This window comes from Choloepus didactylus, chromosome 5 (genome assembly GCF_015220235.1).
Source record: "Choloepus didactylus isolate mChoDid1 chromosome 5, mChoDid1.pri, whole genome shotgun sequence".
NCBI lineage: Eukaryota > Metazoa > Chordata > Mammalia > Pilosa > Megalonychidae > Choloepus > Choloepus didactylus.
The window spans coordinates 164180247-164198438 of NC_051311.1; the positions used below are offsets into that span (position 1 = coordinate 164180247).

The following is an 18192-nucleotide window of genomic DNA, read 5'->3' on the forward strand; positions in this document are numbered from 1 at the left end:
TAGGAGAGCTTTACAGAAAGCTGTCTGGAGAGTGGCTGAGGTCCAGAGAAGGCTGCGTTGAAGCTTCCCTGTGCTTTTTCATGGAATAGGTGTGTATTTGGTGGGTCTCTCACACCCGTCTCCCTTTTGTCTCGTAGTGTCCCACTGGCAGGCCACCACTGTGGGCCTGGGAGGTGGGAGCTGCTCCGCTGCCACCCTGGTTTTTGCTCCTTGTACTTTGCGTTTTCCTCCTGTACCCTGACTAACCTGCTCTCTCTATCATGCCCTTCCAGAATGGCCATCCTTGCCAAGGAGGGGTTTTCCTCCTGACCATCCACTTTCCTACAGATTACCCTTTCAAGCCCCCAAAGGTGAGGTTCCCCCGACTCCCCTGACACTGGGACAAAGGACAGCTCCTGACGAGGGCTTTCCAAGTCCCCAACCGAGACTGCTATGAATGTGGCTTCCCCTCGGCCACCTCCACGGGCTCAGCTCTACGCATCTTATGACACCCTGCTTTTTTTTAGGAGCCATGAGGGAGCTGTTTTTATTATATTCAAATAGCACAATGTGTGCTTTTTATAAAAATTCAGTTTTATTGAGACATATTCACATACCATATTTCCCCCAAAACGCCATGTTCTTTAATGCAGTCTTGTGGGGGCAGACATATTAACGTTGATTGGGTTGGACTCCTTCGATTGAGTGCTTCCATGGAGATGTGACTCAACCAACTGTGGGTGAACGGTTTGATTGAATTATTTCCATGGAGATACGGACCCTGCCCATTCAGGGTGGGTCTTGATTTAATAACTGGAGTCCCATAAAAGAGCTCACAGACAGAAGGACCTCAGAGCACCTGAGAGAGACGTTTTGGAGATGGACACTGAAAGCAGACTTTTGTTGACACTTCGGAAATGCTAGCCCCGAGTTTGCTCCGGAGAAGCAAAGAGAGGACAAAACATCCCAAGAGCAAGATTTTGAAGAATGCACAGGAGCTGAGAGAGGAGCTGTAACACAACCCGGGATCAGCAGACACCAGCCACGTGCCTTCCCAGCTAACAAGTTTTCCAGACGCCATCGGCCTTCTCTGGTGAGGGTATATGCATGTTGATGCCTTAATTTGGACATTTCCATGGCCTTCAGGCAGTAAGCTTTGTAAGCAAATAAATCCCTTTTATAAAAGCCAATCCGTTTCTGGTATTTTGCATAACAGCAGCATTAGCAAACCAGAACACCATACCATCATTCACAGTGTACATTCACTGTTTACAGTACCATCATATCATTGTGCATTCATCACCACAATTTTTGAACATTTTCCTTACTCCAGAAAAAATAAGAATAAAAATAAAAGTAAAAAAAGAAAATCTAAAGCATTCCATAACCCCCCACCCCACCCTATTTTTCATTTAATTTTTGTCCCCATTTTTTTACTCATCTGTCCATACACTGTATAAAGGGAGTGTGAGCCACAAAGTTTTCACATTCACACGGTTACACCGTGTCAGCTACATTGTTATACAATCGTCTTCAAGAATCAAGGCTACTGGGTTGCAGTTTGACAGTTTCAGGTATTAACTTCTGACTATTTCAACATACTAAAAACTCAAAAGGAATATCTATACAGTGCTAAGAATGCCCTCCAGAGGGAGCTCAAGTCCCGCTTTTGATAAGGGTCTGGCGCTGTTTCTCATCATCGTGGTGGAGACTGTCCATGTCTTCAGGCTGCTCTTTCCCTTCCCACAGTCCCTTACTTATTTACAGCCAGGGATCCTCAGTCAGGGGTGATTCCGGCCTTGCCCCAGGGAAATATTTGGGGTTGTCAAAACGGAAGCTGGGCTGGGGGTGCTGGTGAAGAGAAGCCACGGATGCTGCCTGACATCCCACAGTGCACGGCAAAGAATTATCGAGCCCAAAACCCTGGCCCGGGATGCTGGCAAATCCTTTTCCTTTCCATGCCCCTCGGTTTCCGTTATTAAATCAAAAAATCAGCTGGCCTTGCTTTGCCCTTCCTGCCACACTGTGGGGCTTTTGGAGCACAGTCATCAGGAGGCGGGAGGCCTGTGGGGGAGGTCTGGCATGCTGTCCGTCTGTCTTGCCCCCTGGACCGTCAGCACCTCCAGGCAGCTGTTCTGTCTCGTCCACCATCATATGCCAGCAGCTGAGACCAAGAGGAGACCTGTCCCAGAGTGCTCTGTCCTGGGGAGGAGACAGATGACACGCACAACACAGGAGGAGGATGGTTCCAGTGCTAGCAGGCGGGGAAGTGGCAGGGAAGGAGAGGGAAGTTTGCAACATGAGCTGGGGGCCCCAGGAGACCTGACTGAAGAGGGGGTGCTGACGTAAGCCCCAGAAGAGGGGGTCCCAGGACCGCCCTGGGGAGTAGGCCTGTGTGCAGAGGCCCTGCAGGGAAGCGTTGGGTGGGGAGCAGGCCCGAGGAGTGGGGTCTCCATGGCCACCATAGGGACAGGGGTGACAGGCAGGACCTGGTGGGACCTAGTACCCCCACAGGGCCACGCCACCTGTTCACAGCAGCCTGGCAACTATTCCCACCATTTTTTTAAAAACCTATTTATTTTGTATTAATTTCAGACTTCCAGGACAATTGCCAAAATATACCAACATCACTTTTTTTTTTTTTTGGATTGCAAAACTGGTAAAAGTTCATTAGTTTTAATTGAGAGTCTTACAAAACTATATAAACACATAAACAGAGTCAGTTTCCTATAGCCCACCCCCAGCAAGGACACTGTCAGTCTGGCATAAATTCCTCCAGATTTTTTTTTCACAGGCACCAATGTATATTTTTATCTCCTGGTTTTTTTTAAACAAAAGTGCTGCTCCTGTGCTGTGAATGAGGAAGTAGATTTTGGGGCACAGAATTCTCACAGCTTGAGGAGGAAGGCGAGTGAGTGGTGGAGCTCAAACCCAGATGGGTCACATTTGGAAAAAAAACTTTTTATTTAGAATTAATTGCAGGTTTGGAGAAAACTGGCAAAAATGTACCACAAAGAATTCCCACATATCCCTCATTGGTTTTCGCTGACATCACCGTTTCGATTTGCTAAAGCTGACAAAATGCGATGTACCAGAAATGGGTTGGCTTTTACAATGGGCATTTATTAGCTTACAATTTTACAGTTCTGAGGCTGTGAAAATGCCCAAATCAAGGCATCAGCAGGATGATACCTTCTCCCTGAAGACTGGCTCCCGGCGATCCTCAGCTCCTCTGTCACGTGGGGGAGCACATGATAGCATCTGCTGGTCCTTGTCTTTCAGGTTTCGTTGCTTCCAGCTCCCAGCTGCAGTGGCTTCCTCTGTTTCTGTAGTTTCTCTCTGCTTTCTGTGTGTCCTCCCCCAGCTCCTCTGACTTTTCTCTGTCTTTTATCCTCTTATAAAGGACGGTAAGAGGATTAAGACCCACCCTGAATGAGGTGGGTCACATCTCAACTTCAGATCCTGCTCACAATGGGTCCACAATGACGGGAATGAATTAGCTTTAAGAACATGATCTTTTCCGGGGTCTTCACAGCTTCAAACCATCACAGCCACCATCTTAGGTAACTTTAATACAGTCACCAAACTAGGAAAGTCATGGTGGCCATGGTGCTGCTAGCTGGGGACCCCAGGCAGAATTTACGCATTCCCACCAGTGTCCTCGTCAGGTCCAAGACCTCACCCAGGCCCCACTGCTCTTCCTCCTTTGTCCCCTCCAGGTGGGGATGGAGTCTCAGTCTGCCCTTATCCTTCTGACCCATCAGGTACTTTGTCACACGTCTCTCAGGTTGGCCCTGTGTGACGCTTTCTCCTGCTTGGACTGAGGCTCTGCATTTTTAGCAGGAATGCCGTGGAAATGCTCTTGTGGAAATGTTCTTGCATCCTCGTCAGCACATCCACACGGGGACTGTGGCGTTGCTGGGTCCTGCCGCTGGCGGGGGTGGCCCCAACCCCTCAGTCTGGGTCAGGCTCTCCCTGCCGTCTCACCCTTCCTGGCCTCACCAGCCTGCATCCTCGGGATCTGAAATCATGGCTAAAAGTGTTTGGGATTCCAGAGGCCTTTCCAGCTTCTCGCAGGGGCTTGGGTGTGCTGGGGATGGCCGTGTCAGATGCTAAAATGCCTCCGCCGGATTGGAGTACCACTGCTGATCCGTGCAAGTCAATTAAGGAAGCCTCAGCATCCACCTGCCCTCACCCCCTGCTCCTATTTAGAAACAGTAGTAATAACTTCAGAAAGAATTGGCAGTGTCTCATAAAGTAGTAATTCTCCAGTTTATCTCCCTCATTAACATGCAAGCAGCTGAGGACCTTTCTTAAAATAAACAGATAATCGTGTAGTCCTGTATGTCTGCTGGGTAATTTTTAAGAACTTTAGCTCTGAAGAACAAAGAGAAAACAGCAACTGTCATTAAAAAAACAAACTAAGAACTAAGCTCTGTGAATAAGCTGGAATTTTATTCTGACAAGGAGAGATGTCAGTAAAACTTCCTTCCCCAATAGAAAAAGATAACACAGATTTATGTTTTGGCAAGGGTTTTCTGATTCTATAAGGGGACTCTTGCAAGATTGCATAATCTCCTTTATCGGAGATATTTAAGAGTGAGGCAGGACTACTAATTTAGTAGGCCGAGTCCTCGATCTTGCAGCTTGCCCTTATGAAGCTTGTTACTGCAAAGGAGAGACTAAGCCTACTTATAATTATGCCTAAGCATTCCCCCCAAAGAGCCTCTTTGTTGCTCAGATGTGGCCCTCTCTCTCCAAGCCCACTTGGCAGGTGAACTCACTGCCATCCCCTCTACGTGGTCATGACTCCTGGAGGTATAAATCTCCCTTGTAATGTGGGACATGAATCCCGGGGATGAGCCTGGACCCAATATCATAGGATTGAGAAAGCCTTCTGGACCAAAAGGGGGAAGAGAAATTAAACAAATAAAGTTTCAGTGGCTGAGAGATTTCAAATAGAGTCAAGAGGTCATTCTGGAGGTTATTCTTATGTGTTATATAGATAGCCCTTTTTAGTGTACTGGAATAGCTAGAAGGAAATATGTGAAACTGCTGAACTCCAATCCAGTAACCTTGATCCTTGAAGATGACTGTGTAACTATACAGCTTATATGGTGTGACTGTGTGATTGTGAAAACCTTGTGGCTCACACTCCCTTTATCCAGTGTATGGACAACTGAGTAGAAAAATGGGGACAAAAAGTAAATGAATAATAAGAGGGGATGGGGATATGGGATGTTTGGGGTGGTCTTTTTTACTTTTTTTTTTCCTTCTGAAACTTTATTCCTGCGTTACCAGGGAGATTTACACCCCTGAGAGTCAGATCCCATGTAATGGGGAGGGCAGTGAAATCACCTGCCAAGGTGGCTTAGCTAAAAAGAGAGGGCCACATCTGAGCAACAAAGAGGCACTCGGGGGGAGACTCTTAGGCACAGTTATAAGTAGGCTTAGCCTCTCCTTTGCAGTAACAAGCTTCATAAGGGCAAGCCCAAGATAGAGGGCTTGGCATACCAAACTGTCAGTCCTCAATGTTTGTGAGAACATCAGCCACAACCCAGATGAGGAAGCCCAACATTTCTGCATTTTCCCCCAGTTCCTCGGGGGGGAGCCTGCATATATATTTTTATTCTCTGCCCAAATTACTTTGGGAGGTATCCAATAGCCATTACTTTTGCACAGCGTTTCATCGCTCAAGAAGGCTTAAGCATCTTTACCACCACCTTTCCCATTACATCTCACAGCTCACTACCTTGGGGGAGGTGGGATCAACCCCCTGAGCCCAGAACAGGACACTGGCTAGGAACTGTGGACAGACTTCGCTCAGGGCCTCCGTGTCCCTGGGCCATGGCTGGACCAGACCCGGGCCACCATCTCCTGGACCCCAGGAGGATTCCAGGGGAGGGGTCCAGCTCCCTTCAGGACAGGGGCCAGGAGCACCTGCTTCTGTCTTGCTGGATTCATTTTGCAGGTGGACACCATCCGAGGGACCCCTGTGACTGGCCTGACGTGAGGTCTCTTGTCTCTGCAGTTCTCCTTCAAAACCCAGATCTACCACCTCAATATCAACAGCAGCGGCAGCACCTGCCTCGACATCCTTCAGGCTCAGTGGTCTCCGGCCCTGATGGCATCAAAAGGTAGTGATGTGCCCCGGGCAAGCCCCAGTGGATGCTGGAGTAGGGGAAGCCTGAGAGGCCCTCCCACCTCGCCTTGGGATGCTCGGGTCTGTCCCTTGGGGCCGGGAAGAAAATGCTGGTTCCTATTCATACTTTTTACTTAAAATAGGAAAGGCAAATGCTGCCTCACCTTCCCACTCCATTGTTTATTCCTTATTCCATGGCCCTGAAGGTGAGGGAGATCCAGGGCCTGCCCTTCTCATTGGGGAAAGTCCTCCTCTCCAAGACTGGCAGGTTCTGAGCACCGTGGGTGAGCTCCAGGGTCTCAGTGTAAAGTGGGTGGTGTTTCTTCTGCTCCTGGGCCTAGTGGGAGAGACCAGAGTGTACTGTCAGGTAGAGGGTGGGTGGGTGTCCCCGAGTCCGGGAAGAGTGAGGGGTGAGCGCCCTAGAGCAGCAGAGAGGAGCGGTGGCCTGGGTGCCACCTGAGGCCTATGGGTTTGCTGGGCAGGGAACACTTGGGGGTTCTGGCTCAGCATCCAGGAGCTGGGTGGGAACAGCCCTGCAGCTGGTGGAGATGAGGTCCTGCAGAGTTGGCCTTGAGTTGACCTTGAGATTGGGGTGCAAGTGAGCATGCACCCCATGACCCAGGGCAGCACAGAAAGGACCCCAGAAGGAACAATCAGAGCCTGCTGGCCAGCCAGACCCAGGAATGAAGGGAGAAGAAAGTGGTGGGGAGTGGGCATGGCAAGGGTCCGCTAAGTTTCCCTGGAGATGAGGACACAGTGGAGCTGCACAGCACGTAGCCTCCAAGTGCACAAAGACAGGGCAGCCTTCTGCAGCTCTCCATACCAGCCATGGCCATGACTCAACAGGTTCTACTGAAGCAAGGAGACCCAGGAGGCTTTTTGGTGGTCATGGGGGATCTAGAGCAAAGCTGAGAATGCCAGTTGATGTTTCTCTCTGGGTCCCTCATTCTCAAGTTCTCATCTTCAGAGCACCAGAGAGGAGACCTCACCCCACCCCCACCCTCATTCCCCCACCCCCATCCTCTCCATCCTCTAATCCTCAGGTCCTCTGTCCTCCCCAATCCCCCTTCTCCTCCCCTTCCCCCACCCCTTTTCCCCTGTTCTTATCCTTGCTCAGCCCTGGTCTGCTGGTGCCCAGGCTCTGAGCAGCACACGTGTCTCTTATCCCACATTCTGTCCGTTCACAGAGTATGGAGGCAGCAGGAGAGCATTTGTGGCCTCGGACTGGTTACCTGCAGACTCAGAATCTCAATTTCCATGTTTGTAAAAAGGCTCCTGGATTCGTGATAAACGGACACACACCTGCCCTCCAGAGGTGCAGGGGGGCGGGGGTGGAATGCAGGATGGGGGGCTTCGGTGCCACAGAAGGCCGGCGGCCAAGGTGGCACAGGGGAGGGAAACATGTCTGCAACTGAACTGTGGTGAACTGTCCCCTTGGAAGGTCCATTCAGCTCGTCTGTGGGCACAGCACATCTGTTTGTGCCCGGTGGGCATCAAGCAGAGTCATTCAGATGGCATTGTGTCCTCCTGGAGGAGGTGGGCAGGCGGCCTGGGGACAGTGGCAAGGTTATAGAGACTCAGGAGGGGCACGCGGCTGCCGCTGACCAGAGCTTTCCTTTCCTCCCCAGTTCTCCTATCCATCTGCTCCTCACTGTGCAACCCCGACCCTGATGACCCCCTGGTGCCAGAGATAGCCACACCTACAAGGCCGACACAGGTATGCATCGTCCTGGGCGGCCTTTGTTCACCTCTACCCTGAGCCTCCACCCACGCCCGTCCCCATGGACTGAAGACTTCCCGCTCAGGCCGAGACCGTGTGTACAGTGGATTGGACCTGAGCCAGGGCTCTTCCTCTCCCTAATGAGTGCTTTGGCTCTGAGGAGAGAGGAGATAACAACTATTTCAAAGAGCAGTTCACCCTCCTGGGTGGCTCTCAGCTGCCTCCACAGAGAGGGCCAAAGGCCCAGAAAAGTTGCCTTAAAATATGGTCATTGCTAAGCTCTGAGAAGCCAGTAAAATTCAGTGGTCAGCCAAGAACCAACTCGGAAGAATCTGACAGCAGAGAAAGCCCTTGGCTTAAATTCTAAGGTTTCTAGCCCAAGACGAGTGGGTGTCTGCTCGGAAGCAGTGGGGTGAGGCCCAGGCCAGCTGAGACGGGAACACTGCCGGGGTCACTTTGCAGCCGGGGCTCAGAAGTCAGCAGAGCATTGCCATCTCACCAGCAGACGCTCCCGGCCAGCCCTCTGTGTGGTACACGCCGATTCCCAGAGCCAGAGTGGCAGAAGCCCGGTACTCAGCAGGCAGGGCCCATAAGGAGGCATGAAGGGCAATGTCACCTCCACACCTCGCCCGGGGGCCCACGTGTGGTGCAGAGGGGAGGTGTGGCTGGCTCTTCTAAAGCACAGTCCAGCGAGTCTTCTATTCATTGCTTCTCATCTGTCTGATGAAATTAGAATGCAATGTGGTTTTTCCAAATTATATTTTTCTGGAGACCTTGATCAACCTCTCTCTCTGGAGATCCCATTGTTTTCTCTCCTTGGTTTCCTGAATAACAGTCGATAGTGGTTTTTAATTGACAAGACTAAATTATATTTATTTATCTTAACATTTTTTAGGAGATATTTTAGACATACCAAAAGTGATGGTTTTCAGTGCCTCCTCTTACTACCAAATTTCTGTTAATTACTCTCGGGCACCAAATCTCCTTCAGATGCCCACACAGCCCTCCCCGCTTGCCAGGCACTGCTCTGTGCACGTTCCGTACTGACCCCTTCGGCCCTGCCCATGGAGGCAGATGTCATCAGAGTCAGTGTTGCCTGCAGGTGAGGAGGGCAGGACGAGGCCACCCAGCCGCATGGTGAGATGGACCCGGGACCTGGTCCGCCTTCTGCCGGTTTACTTATTCGGAACTGACTTCTGTGTGTATCTTCTCTATCCTAGTTGCATCTGCGTTGTAGAATGGGAGCAAGAAAGGAAAGCATTTTGTTGCGTTACTAAATGGATTCAGCCTCCATCCTCCACAGCAGATAGTTACGGATAATTGCCAAGCGCGGGATCTGTGCTTCCACGACTGACAGGCTCCTGCTCCTGGGAAAGCCTTTCTCTTATCCCTAAAGGTTCAGAGTTGCATTTCCTCCTGCATCAGGTCCTGTTCTATAGACTGCGTGGAAAGAAACTGGCAATTGAGAGTGAGGCTGTCATCTCTGCCTTTTTCCTTCCAGGTACAACAGGTTAGTGAGACAGTGGACACAGAAATATGCCGCGTGAATGCGTTGGAGGTTTTCCAGGGAGACACTGTCCGAGAGAAGCTAACCAGGCTGGGACGTCCCCCACATGAAAGTCTGGGCTGCCCGTTGTCGACTTGATGCTTTGAGCTATTCACGGCCTTATCTATACTGTGAACAAGCCTTGGCAGCCCACTGTTTTCCATCCTCCGCAAGTTGGTGCCACTCGGCCATTGTGGTTTTCACAGCTTCACTTCTTTGATGCCAAAATCAGTAGCCGTCATTAGCAGCCTTCTGGTTATGCCGGAATCAGCCCCCCTCCTAGCACCTGCCTGGCTTGCTGTGGCTCACACGGGGGCCTCAGCTTGGTCCCCTCACCACAAGCCCTTTGCCTTTTAGAACTGAATACTGTCTCGGTGTGCCCAGGGAGAGCTGGTGGGTTTTCCTCCAGTTGCTCATGGGCTTTTCTCCTGTCCCTGCCCACCTCAGAACCTCTTCCTAGAGAGGTCCCAGTGCAGACTGGGAATCCCGCGAGATGTCGGGACAACACTGCCAGGAACTGGCCTCTGTGTGCCACCAAGCTCCCTCTACAGTACCTCATCAAGAAGCAGCAAGTGGAAAATGTCTGGAAATACAAAGCTCTTCACGTCCCATGAGTTACAACTGTCTTTTCAGAAGCAGTAGCAAAAATATGAACCCTGGAGAGATTGCAATTTTATTTACATGTGTGTTTAGGTCTTTTTGCCATTCCCACCTCCTTCCCGTGGGCTCCAAGTCCAGGTGTAAGCCACTCGCACACAGAACCCAAGGGACTCTGTGTGGAGGGAGAGAGGTTCTTTTAAATGTAAATTTAAAAAGTATTTCAGTCACTATAATAAGTGTTCAGTAACTTTAAATGATAACTGACATTTAAGTCTACATTTATTTTTCAAATTTTTTTTTCAATAGGGAAACTTCTCACAGTATCTTCAGAAGCTTAAATTAGAAGAATCTGTTAGGTGGCGGCCCCCTTTCTCAGCTTTCTGATGCAACACTTACAGCTCAGAGCTCTGAGAAGAGATTACCTAGAAGGAGGGCAGGAAAAGGACAGTTCTGATGACACCTCCTCCAAAGAAGGAAGAAAATAGAGGGGTTTCAAGTCCCTAAAGTCAGCTTTGAACTGTTCTTTTCTCACTTGGTTACAAAGCTGGTCCATGTCCACAAAAGACACAAAAGTTATGTTTGGGTGAGTAAGAGCCAACCAAACGGCCAGGGGCCATTGGCCAACAGAGTTTGGAAGGAAGCCTGCAGACCCAGAGATGGGAGAACAGGAGAAAGCGACCTGGGGCCATTGATTTGCTCCAGATGCTCCCAACTGTAGTTATTACAACTTGCCGGAAAATTTCCTACAGGAATACTGAGGTTCTTCACCACATCACCTCCTTAGCAAAGGAAACAGCAGTTGGAGCTTGGTCTGCGTTTCCTTTATGGGGGGGATCGCATTACTGTCAAGCTACCTTTTGGGTCCTGTGAGCCCAGATTGCTCGCCTCCTCTCCCCATGGCGAGGATTGCCTTCTTTACTTCTATCTCTCTGCTACCCCTTTGGTCTTTGTTTCAACAAAACAACACATTAGAATTCTAAGAAACTAGTATTAATATTGGGGAGAATGCCACTACCAACGTGTCATTGGAAAAACAGTCCACGGATCTGCCAAGCAGCAGTAACATGCGGTCGTGGCATTCGTGGTAATGCATTCTGCAGCCGGCATCACAGCACTTTTCCGACATGACTCACGTAGTCGGGGGAAGGTGGGACAGAGTCACATTTTAGAGACAGGGTCAGAGGCTCTGGGAGGGGAAATTCCAGGCCCGTGTTGGTGTTGGGAACGGGGTTTCCAAAGCCTTTCAAGCTTGAGAGCATCTGAGTCCCAAGAAGAACCTGATGGATTTCGTTTTCTGAGTCCAATCAAAGTTCCCTTGAGCCTGCCGTCTCTGTCGGAGATCAGAAGCAGAGAAAGTGAGGTCAGGCCTTTGGGGCTCCCCACTATGACTTGTCATTCACTCTTGGCAAGTGACTCTCGAAAGCCTGTGGTGGGCTCTGTACCTAAGAGTCCCCTCAAATGACACCCCACTGTTTCTCCACAGGCCTGTACCCCCAGAGAACCTGCTTGATCCTCTCCCACCAGGAAAGTCACCCCCTCTTCACATTCTCCATGGCTCAAGTTAGCTTGGAAACCACTGCATTGTCACATCTCTGCTCCTTAGCTTGAAAGCCTTGTGTGAAAGTGAGCTGTGATTGGGGCAGCGCCCTGTGCAATCCACTTGTAGGGTGACATCCTTCCAAAGGCGAGTCATGGTCGACAACAGGACAGCAGATCTGGAAGGCAATTGCAGGGCACTGTGTCACAGAGATGATTAATTCTCATCAGATGCTTTTGCTTAATGGAGCTGAGATGTTGGTCCTCTGTGAGGTTCCAGAAAGACCCAGGAGTCCCAAGGACATGACAAAGAGTCAAAATCGCATGGCAAAGGATGAAAATGTCAGAATGCAAATGTCTGGCATGTGTGGGTGCAGTTCTGTGCCCCCCACTTCTGTCTATGAGGACCAGGAGGAAGTCTCCAGAAGTGCTAGAAGGCACCAGCAGGACTGGTCTGCTGAGCTGCCCTCAGGTTTGTCCCTGGTACCCAAAGTTGGAGGCAAAGAAGGAGGCCCTATGCTCAGCACAGAGCCAACTGTCTCTTCCCCTTTGCAGCCCCTTCCTCCTGTGGGTCAATTCTGTGGCTGGCTCTTCCCATGGGACTGGGCTACCTTCTGCTGGTGCGGGGCAGACGTGGTGGTCGGATCTCACCGTGAACGCTGGTCCTCTGACAAATGGAAGGTGTGGAGCTGCCAGCTCCCCAAGGGAGGCAGCAGCCTGGTGCCAGTGCGGGCAAGGGTGTGGCAGGGCCTCCCAGGCCAGCCTGCCTTCCAGAACACCCCTTGCTACCTGCTGGTTGAAACAAAGAGGAAGAACTTGTTCTCACTTGACCAGGTTTTATTGTGCCACCTCACTGGGTGACGGAGATATCTTATTTAAAAGGAAAAACAAAATAAAGCAAAACTATCCTCCAAAGAATCTGCAAACCTCTCTATCAGACCAGACAGCAGCTTCCTGGGTTTTCCTAAAAGACAGGTCCCCTTCCTTCCCGACTTCCCCCAGTTGTCCCAGGTCCCCACTCCCCACCCTCCAAATGCATATGGTCAGTGTCCAGCTCTGTGGAACAGAGCTTCCTTTGGAGTGGGGGACACTTGGCCAGGCCCTAGGCTCTACCTTGGAGAACAATAGCCAGGTAGTCAGCCTGGCTACCCCTCTGGCCCAGGAATCCCCACAGGTCCCAGATCTGCCCCGCTCTGGCTGGTAGCCCATCCCCAGTGGCTTGAGGTGCTGCTGCTGGGAGGAAGATGCTCACTGCGGGGCTGTCATCATGAGCATTTACCTACTCAGCCAGGTGGGGTGGGAGTGGAGAGATTCTAAGAAGAAAGCACAATCCACACTGCCTTCTGGGCGCCAACTGGGGAGACATAAAACCAGCCCCCAGGAATCCTCACTGAGCACAGTCCAGGCCTGCCTGTGAACCCACCTAACAAGGGCTACCTACCCATCCTGTGGGTCCATTAGAGGGATGCACAGGCATGGAGAAGGCGTCAGGAAGGAATGGGGCTAGGGCAGATGCTGGTGGACGGATGGGTGACGGGAGGCCCTCCAGGTCAGGGAGCACTCAAGCAAAGGCTTGGGGGGTCAGGAACAAGCACCAGGTGTTTGGGGACCTGACACAAGTCAGGTCTTTCCCAAACTGGGGGCCCGTGACCTTCTGAGGGCCACAGGGGGAGGGAAAGGGGGTAATGAAGCTGCGGGGCTTGAGGAGTGGCAGGATGGAGCATGTTATATTTAAACACATCTGGATAATGGACTGGAAGCTACCATTCATACAAGCTGGCACCTGAGAATTTTTCATGTAAGTCTCTGTTGTACCCTAGAACCCCAGGGAAACACACGTTGCCGCTGGAGAAATTTTGAGTGGTGGACACAGGCCCAAAACTGCCTCTGTCCCTCTTTGCATTTCTCCTCTTCCCATGAGAAAAAAAAAAGGGGGAAGAAGAGCTACTGGGCCCAACCCCAGCCTGACCTCGGAGTCTGCTCCAAGGAGCAATAATGTCCTGGCCAAGGCTCACAAAGACCAGCTCCAGAAACAGGGTGGGGATGGAAGTGCCACTTGGGACTGTGGGCATGGAAGTCAACGGCTTATTTTCAAGAGAAGGTGTCCATTTCTCTGCTCAGTATCAAATGCCAAGTGAGAGTGGAGCCGGGCTGCCTTCAGCCTGGAATGGAAACGCCCGGCAGGGTCTGTCAACCTCTTTGTTTACAATGTCAGGTTGGAAAGCCACGTTTTACAGGAGCCACAAACACCCACAGCCTGTGTCTCCGGTTTCCTCTGCATTTGTCTCTGGTGAGGCTGGCTTGGGTTTCTGCTGGCTCCTTTCTGGGTCCACCAATCTACAGCAGGGACCTTGGCCTGATTCCAGTGTGGAGGCCAGGGGAGGAAACCTGAGAAGCCAGAGACACTCACGGCAGAGCTGTGTGAGCAAGCATGTCTTCTCTGAACCTTGTGAGTGATTAGGGAGTCAAAAAAGAGCTTTCCTCATGCTGTGGAAGCAGCTTTGCTGTTTCCATGAGTGCCCCTCCTCCAAGCTGCTGTGACATCCCACAACTGCCATGCCACCCTGCAGAGCTGCCATGTCACCCACAGCCGCGTGCCACCCTGCAGTTGATGTGTCACCCTGCAAAGCCGCCATGCCATCCCACAGCTATCATGCCACCCACAGCTACCATGCTACCCTGCAGAGCCTCTGTGCCACCCTTTAGCTGCCATGCCACCCACAGCCACCATGCCACCCTGCAGCAGTGTCACCTTGCAGCCACCGTGCCACTCTGCAGAGCCGCCATGCCACCCACAGCCACTGTGCCACCCAAAGCCACCATGCCACCCCTCAGAGCTGAGCCCTCCATGATGAGCTGCCACCTGCGGCCCTGCACGCCTGCAGAGCCTGAGTCTCAGGCCAGTGTCTCGACAGGGACCCCAGCTCCATCTCCTCTGCATTTGCTGCTTATTTTTTGTTTAAACCATAACAGGCACTTAACTATAAAGATTTGTTTTGTTTTTTAAAAATATCTCCAGATGTGAAGTATTTGTTTACCAGCCTCCACTTACTAAGTTTCCTTTTCAGGGTAGGAAAGCACTGATTTTAGTTCTCTAGCTCTGCAGTACAGTGGCCACATGGTAGCTGGAGGAAAGACACAGAAGCTTGGTGTTCCTTACAAAAATGTTCTCCCTGCTAATTGACATTTCCATTGAGGCAGACATTGGATAAGCAGCGAGCCTTTCTTACCAGCCTCACCGTGCTAGTCAGCACAGTTCTTTTTGAATGCCATTTGTTCCTTCCAGACAGTGGGCTCCAGAGGAATGCTCCCTCCAGACTTGGCCACGGGGTCAGCCCTCAGAGGCTGGCAGACACTGTCCACTCAGGGCTTTGGATCTTGCTCAGAATGGCTGTGGCTCTATTTTGTGGCCTGATATCATCTTAAACCAGCAGGAAAGCATCAAGAAGTAAAGCAAGTATATATAACATATAGATCCAGTTTTAAAGAATAATAAAAAAATGAATACACATTCTTCCGATTAAGAAGTAGTAGAAATGACCAGTTCTTTAGAAACCCTGATGTGCCTTTTATCCAATTTCTTTCCCTTTCCCCTTGAGAGGCTTACTATTCTGAATTCTGTTTATTTATTCCCTTACATTTCTAAAAGTAATTTTACAATCTGTGTTTTATATACCTACACATTACATTGTTTACTTTTGCCTGATTTTGAACTTCTCTAAAGTGGAATCATACTCCACGTATTATTTTGTGACTTGCTTCTTTTGCTCAGTATTCTTCTTTTGGAAATCATCTGTGTTAATGCTTGTAGATGTTGTTCATTCACTAACACTCCTGTTGTCATTTTCCAGATTATAAGTAACGTACCAAAACGTATTCATTTTATTGTTGACACATATTTGCTTTTTTCCATTTGCAGACTAGTAAAATAATTGTTTTCCGAAAATGGAAAAAAAAAAAAAAAGAAGTAAAGCAGGACTGTTTTCATAGAAGAAAATCATGAAGGCCTATGCTAAGTTCAAAGGACTTAGTTAAGAGAGAAGAGAAAGTCTCAGCAATGACCTCTGCAGATATTTCACATTCTCAAGCTGAGGGATGGCTGACAGGAAATGGAAAAACATGAGAAATGTAAGTGGATGGAGACAAGTGGGAAGCAGGCTACATGCGGCAGCTAGAGGGGTCTTTTAAAATAGTCAAGCAGATCACATCCTCTCCTCACTAAAACCCACGAGAGACTCCTTGTTATACCTGGAGTACAATCCAAAGTCCTCTTCCTGACCTTCAAGGCCCTACAGGCCCTGTCCCCTCCCCTCCCCTTCTCCCTATGTCCCATCTCTCAGGCCCATTAGGCTGGCTCCTACCTCAGAGTTTTTTGTTTTTTGTTTTTTGTTGTTGCTGCTGTTTTTCGATTTTATTGAGATATATACACATACCACGCAGTCATACAAAGTGTGCAATCAGTTGTTCACAGCATCATTATATAGTTGTGCATTCATCATCAAAATTAGTTTTTGAACATGTTCATTACCACACAAAAAAAAATAATAAGAATAAAAATTAAAGTGAAAAAGAACAATTAAAGTAAAAGAGAACACTGGGTGCCTTTTTTTTTTCTTTTTGCCCCCATTTTTCTACTCATCCATCCATACACTGGACAAAGGGGAGTGTGGTCCATATGGCTTTCCCAAACACATTGTCACCCCTCATAAGCTACATTTTTATACAATCGTCTTCAAGATTCAAGGGTTCTGGGTTGTAGTTTGATAGTTTCAGGTATTTACTGCTAGCTATTCCAATTCATTAGAACCCAAAAAGGGTTATCTATATTGTGCGTAAGAGTGCCCACCAGAGTGACCTCTCGGCTCCTTTTCCCACCTCAGAGTTTTAGCACAACTATACCTCTGCCTGGAACACTCTACTGCCTGAATCTTTCCATGGTTGGCTCCTTCTCAGTATGCAGTCTCAGTCAAAGGGTTACCTCCCCAAAGAGGCCTCCCCCACCCTAGAGCAGGGAAAAGGAATCCTGGTGGCCCCCAAGCCCCCACCATTGGAGCCCTCACCATCGTCTTCTCTCCGTGGAGCCTGGGTCTTAAAAGACTACCTTCACCAAGCAAACAGGTTATTAAGAAATTGTTTTCTTGTTTTTTTCTTCCAGCAGAGACAGTAAGTGCCCATCAGCATTTGATGGGGCTGGTTCCCAGGCTGAGCTAATCTAATTCCAGGAGAATGCAGCCTGATTTCAGGTGAGGGTAGGGTCCCCTTGGGTTGACTGAAATGTTGAAAAGTTTCAGGGACCCCAGGCTGGGGACTGGCAGCCAAGTAAGATGAACTGGTAACTGGTAACAAGGGACATTCTCAGAGAAAGAAGAGCCAAAAAGAGATGTGGGGCTGAAGAGAGGAAGACAGACGACCCACAAGACTGAGGACTGAACTCCCCCAGAACACGGCAACTGAGGGAAGCGTGACTGGGGCCAAGAGAGCCATGAAAGGGTCATGGGAGGAAAATACAAGGGCAGCAAAGATGTTGCTAAAGGTTACAAAAAAAAAAAACGAAAAAGGCCTGGGAATGGGGAGAGCTGGGAGTCCTCCATTTTGGAGAGTGTTTGTTTTTTTGGATGTAAATACAGTAGTGAAATCAAAGCAGAGAGGAAGGAGACCTGCGCTTCGGAAGAGTTGTTTCAGGATGGGGGGAGGAGAGCGGCAGGCTGGAGCTGCTGAAGGGAAGGAGTGTCTTCTGGTGACTTCAGGCTTCTCCAGGTTGGGATGAGGTTAACTGCTCTCACCTGCCACTAGCGCTGTCAGAGAACCTGTCAGCAAGGCAAACAACAAAGTGAACAGAAATAGAAATAGGCAAAATAAATGAACAGTGTTTGCACCCAAATAAGGTCTACAACCCCTTATCTGCAATACAGAATCCCCAAAACTTAAGATTTTGGAAAGTCATTTGGCAACACAACCTGATATTAACTTCCATGATGCTACTTAGTCTTTATATGCCCCTTAGTTGATTATTCACACACACACACACACACACACACACACACACACACACACACACACCCCTCTGCGGGAGCATGAATGTGTTTGATTACCAGTTAGTTGCTGCTCCATCCTGTGATAGACTTTACAGAGTATACAGAATATGCCCGGTATTACTTTTCTAAGATCTGAGAGATTCTGAATCTGAAAGCATGTCTGCAGGTAATGGATTGTGGATCTGTGTTTTAAGCAGGTGGGTGAGTTATTCTCCAAGGCTGGAAAGGAAGCTATGAGCTCCTTTGGGCCCTGGTCAAAACAGGGAAGAATCCTCATTTCCCTAATGCATATCCCTCCAAGTCCTTCAGTCATGGGCAGGCACATTGGTGGATGGGAAGAGCTGCTGCTGCTTGGAGGTAGCCTGGAGTAAGAGAGTATTATATAAGATGGGGTATTTATTAAAATAAAGGGAGTAGTATATAAGATGGGGTATCATTATATGTTGGGGTATTTCCAGGGCCGGTTAAAGAAGCCGGGCAGCGCCACCCATCTGAGACAGGCTGGCTGGCTGCGGAGGTTCTCTTCTTTCCTCCACTATCCCGTCCTCAACCACACTACGGAAGGAAAAGTACAGGTGAGGTCATGACGAAACGGAAGGACGTTGTGGGTTAGGCTTGTTACGCTGCGCTCGTT

At 49.6% G+C, this 18192-nt stretch overlaps 1 protein-coding gene across 1 annotated transcript; it reads left to right on the forward strand.

Moving 5' to 3' along the window:
• Positions 1–260: 260 nt before the first annotated feature.
• On the forward strand, positions 261–9388 carry UBE2D4 (ubiquitin conjugating enzyme E2 D4 (putative)). Its single transcript, XM_037837815.1, is given in 6 exon segments — positions 261–350; positions 6011–6116; positions 7750–7815; positions 7818–7838; positions 8089–8092; positions 9343–9388. Coding segments are annotated over 6 exon segments (333 nt in total).
• Positions 9389–18192: the final 8804 nt, after the last annotated feature.